The sequence below is a fragment of the Alexandromys fortis genome, unplaced genomic scaffold, assembly GCF_014885135.2.
Source record: "Alexandromys fortis isolate MF-2015 unplaced genomic scaffold, M_Fortis_MF-2015_v1.1 scaffold_961, whole genome shotgun sequence".
Classification (NCBI taxonomy): domain Eukaryota; kingdom Metazoa; phylum Chordata; class Mammalia; order Rodentia; family Cricetidae; genus Alexandromys; species Alexandromys fortis.
Genome location: NW_026068829.1, coordinates 6,214 through 9,022, shown reverse-complemented (window position 1 = coordinate 9,022; position 2,809 = coordinate 6,214). Strand labels below are relative to the sequence as shown.

At 53.3% G+C, this 2,809-nt stretch overlaps 1 protein-coding gene across 1 annotated transcript; it reads left to right on the top strand.

Moving 5' to 3' along the window:
* Nucleotides 1-708: 708 nt before the first annotated feature.
* Nucleotides 709-2,782, top strand: LOC126496060 (F-box/LRR-repeat protein 20-like; the record flags this gene model as incomplete). The annotated part of the gene is made up of 1 exon (XM_050133634.1): nucleotides 709-2,782. A coding segment is annotated over one exon (1,089 nt), but the record flags the coding sequence as incomplete, so codon positions are not given.
* Between the last annotated feature and the right edge of the window lie 27 nt (nucleotides 2,783-2,809).

Sequence of the window (2,809 nt, the reverse complement as noted above, 5' to 3'; positions counted from 1 at the left end):
TCCTTCCTTCCTTCCTTCCTTCCTTCCTTCCTTCCTTCCTTCCTTCCTTCCTTCCTTCCTTCCTTCCTTCCTTCCCGTCCTCGCAGTGCTGTTTATACCCTCTCTAGGAAGCCGGGCATCCGACTGTTTAACTAGTGCCGAGATCCTGACTGGGTCTGCAGATCTTAAGATCTGACACTGCAGCCAGGTGGCGGTGGTGCACGCCTTTAGTCCCAGTACTCAGGAGGTAGAGGCAGGCAGATCTCTGTGAGTTCGAGGCCAACATGGTCTACAGAGCGAGTTATGGGAAGGCTCCAAAGCTACAGAGAAACCCTGTCTCAAAATCAAAACAACAACAAAACAGATTGTGATCTGGCATTCTGTGGCCTCCCACTCCATGAAGGCATCATTGGGTGTCCTATAGGTCATAACCCTCCTGTGCTCAGTTTGCCAACTCCCCACTCGATCCTTGCTCCTCTGTGGGCATCTAGCATTGTTCTTCATTCACCTTCCTGCTGGCCCAATAGTCACTTCCTTCCAGATCTCAGCATGATTCGTCTTCCTGTTTCCCACTCTGTTTCTCTTCCCAGCTCCCACTTTCTGCCTACACCCTTCTCAGCTACACATGACATGACATACACAGCAGGGATGGGTGCTTCCTGTAGAAGGGCCTTTCTTGACTGTCTTCAGCCTCTGAGAACTAACCTCAGGCCTGCTGCTACCCTATAGACAAATGTGCGGTACAACATTCCTGTGTCCTCTGCCTCACTCTCAGCAATCAAGAGCTTGGGCCTCAGGGGCATTTCATGCATCAGCTTGACCAACCTGGATGGCTCACCAGCTTCGCACCAGGTACTGCAGTCTGTTGCTTACCACTTAGGCCCACACCTGGAGAGTTTATGCCTGGGAGGGGGCAGCCCCACAGAGGCATCCTTCTTGGCCTTGATCCTGGGATGTCCAGCCCTGCGCACCCTTGACCTCAGTGGCTGCAACAGTCTCTTCACATCAGGCACTCTGCTGGCTCAGCCTGAGACAGCACGGTGTGTTCGGAAGGCATTGAGTGGCCTTCGTGATCTTAACCTGGCTAGCCTACGTAACCTGACTGACCTTAGCTTCAACCATCTCAGCGGTTGTTTCCCCAGCCTGGAGCGCCTCTCCTTGGCCTACTGCCATCTTACCTTTGAGTTAGGCCCAACCTGGGGCTCCATTAGCCCCCAGGCGTCCTCTCCCTCCCAGCTTTCCTTCCACAACCTGCTCCAGTTTGTCAAAGAGCGAGCTGGTAGGCTGCGTGCCCTAGACCTCAGTGGTACTGGCTTGCCACCTGAGGCCCTACAAGCCCTGGGCCAAGTGACTGGACTGCAGCTGGAGGAACTGAGCTTGCATAGCTGTAGAGACCTCTCCTCAGAGGCCGTGGCCACCCTATGCCGCCAGCAGCCTGGCCTTACCTCCCTGGATCTCAGTGGTTGCTCAGAACTGACTGACGGGGCACTCTTGGCTGTGAGTCGAGGCCTGCGACACCTGCGGCACTTGAGTCTGAGGAAACTGCAGCGACTGACTGATGCAGGTTGTACAGCCCTGGGAGCCCTGCACAAACTGCAGAGCCTGGACATGGCTGAGTGCTGTCTGGTGAGCGGGCGGGAATTGGCAAAGGTCTTAGGCTCAGTTCACAGAGCTCCACCGGCACTGACTTCCCTCAGGCTGGCTTACTGCTCTTCACTGAAGGTGAGTTACTTTCCCTCCCTTCCTGTCCAGGGGACCTGGGGGAGCTGGGCCTGTGGCCTCAGGGACAGTCTAACCAGGGTTTGTGTCCCAGGATAGTCATTAGAAATACATTTAGGATGTGGTCTGGAAGAGAACAACTTAGATAATATGGCAGAACAAGACTTTACTGCCCTCTCTGGCCTGTTTCATGAGTGATCCCACACTGTATGTGAGTTCTAGAGGGAGGAAGTCGAGAGAAAAGGAGTGATAGAAAACCGTGACAGAGGTGGTAACACACGCCTTTACTCCCAGCACTCGGGAGGCAAAGGCAGGCGGGTCTCTGTGAGTTAGAGGCCAGCCTGGTCTATAAAGCGAATTCCAGGATAGTCAGGGATACACAGAGAAACCCTATCTGGAAAAAAGGCCAAAAAAAATGTTTTATATTGCACTGAAGAAGATATTCAGTAGGCGGGGCCTTGGGATGGATCACTTGGGAGCTGTAAGGTTAACTGTTAGCTGAAGTCAGGTCCTTCACAGAACTCAGCATTGTCCATATGGGTGGCATTCCTGTCTGAAAAATGTCAGCTGGGGGGTTGTTATCCCTTTAACCTTTTACTATGACAAGAGCATTCCAGACCTAAAACCTGTCTCACCCTCATTTCATGGCAAGCACTCTGCCTAACAGTTCCTTGGCCATTAGTGTCCCTTAGCTGTTCTACCAGGCCTCGTGTTCTCATGCCCACCCAGCTCTCTCTGAATCTACACAGATTTTCTGCTCTGCTTTTAGCTCCTGCTGCCCCCAGCTTCTCGTGGTGGTGGCAGCCCTAATGCTTCAGGTCCTAAATCTATCAGAAGCACCTCTGATTGGTTCAGTTGTCCTGGTCCGGTGGGCTGTGGTCAGTGTTGCCTCAGCCCATGCTTCCGACATCACAGGCACAGCAGCTGCCTTAGAGAAACCTGTCTACACCCTTCCGTGTGCACACATAGTCGTGAGCTGCCTTAGAGAAACCTGTCTACACCCTTCCGTGTGCCACACGTAGGTGTGGCCTTGTGTCTTTCTACACCCTTCCGTGTGCCACACGTAGTCGTGAGCTGCCTTAGAGAACCCTGTCTACACCCTTCCGTGTGC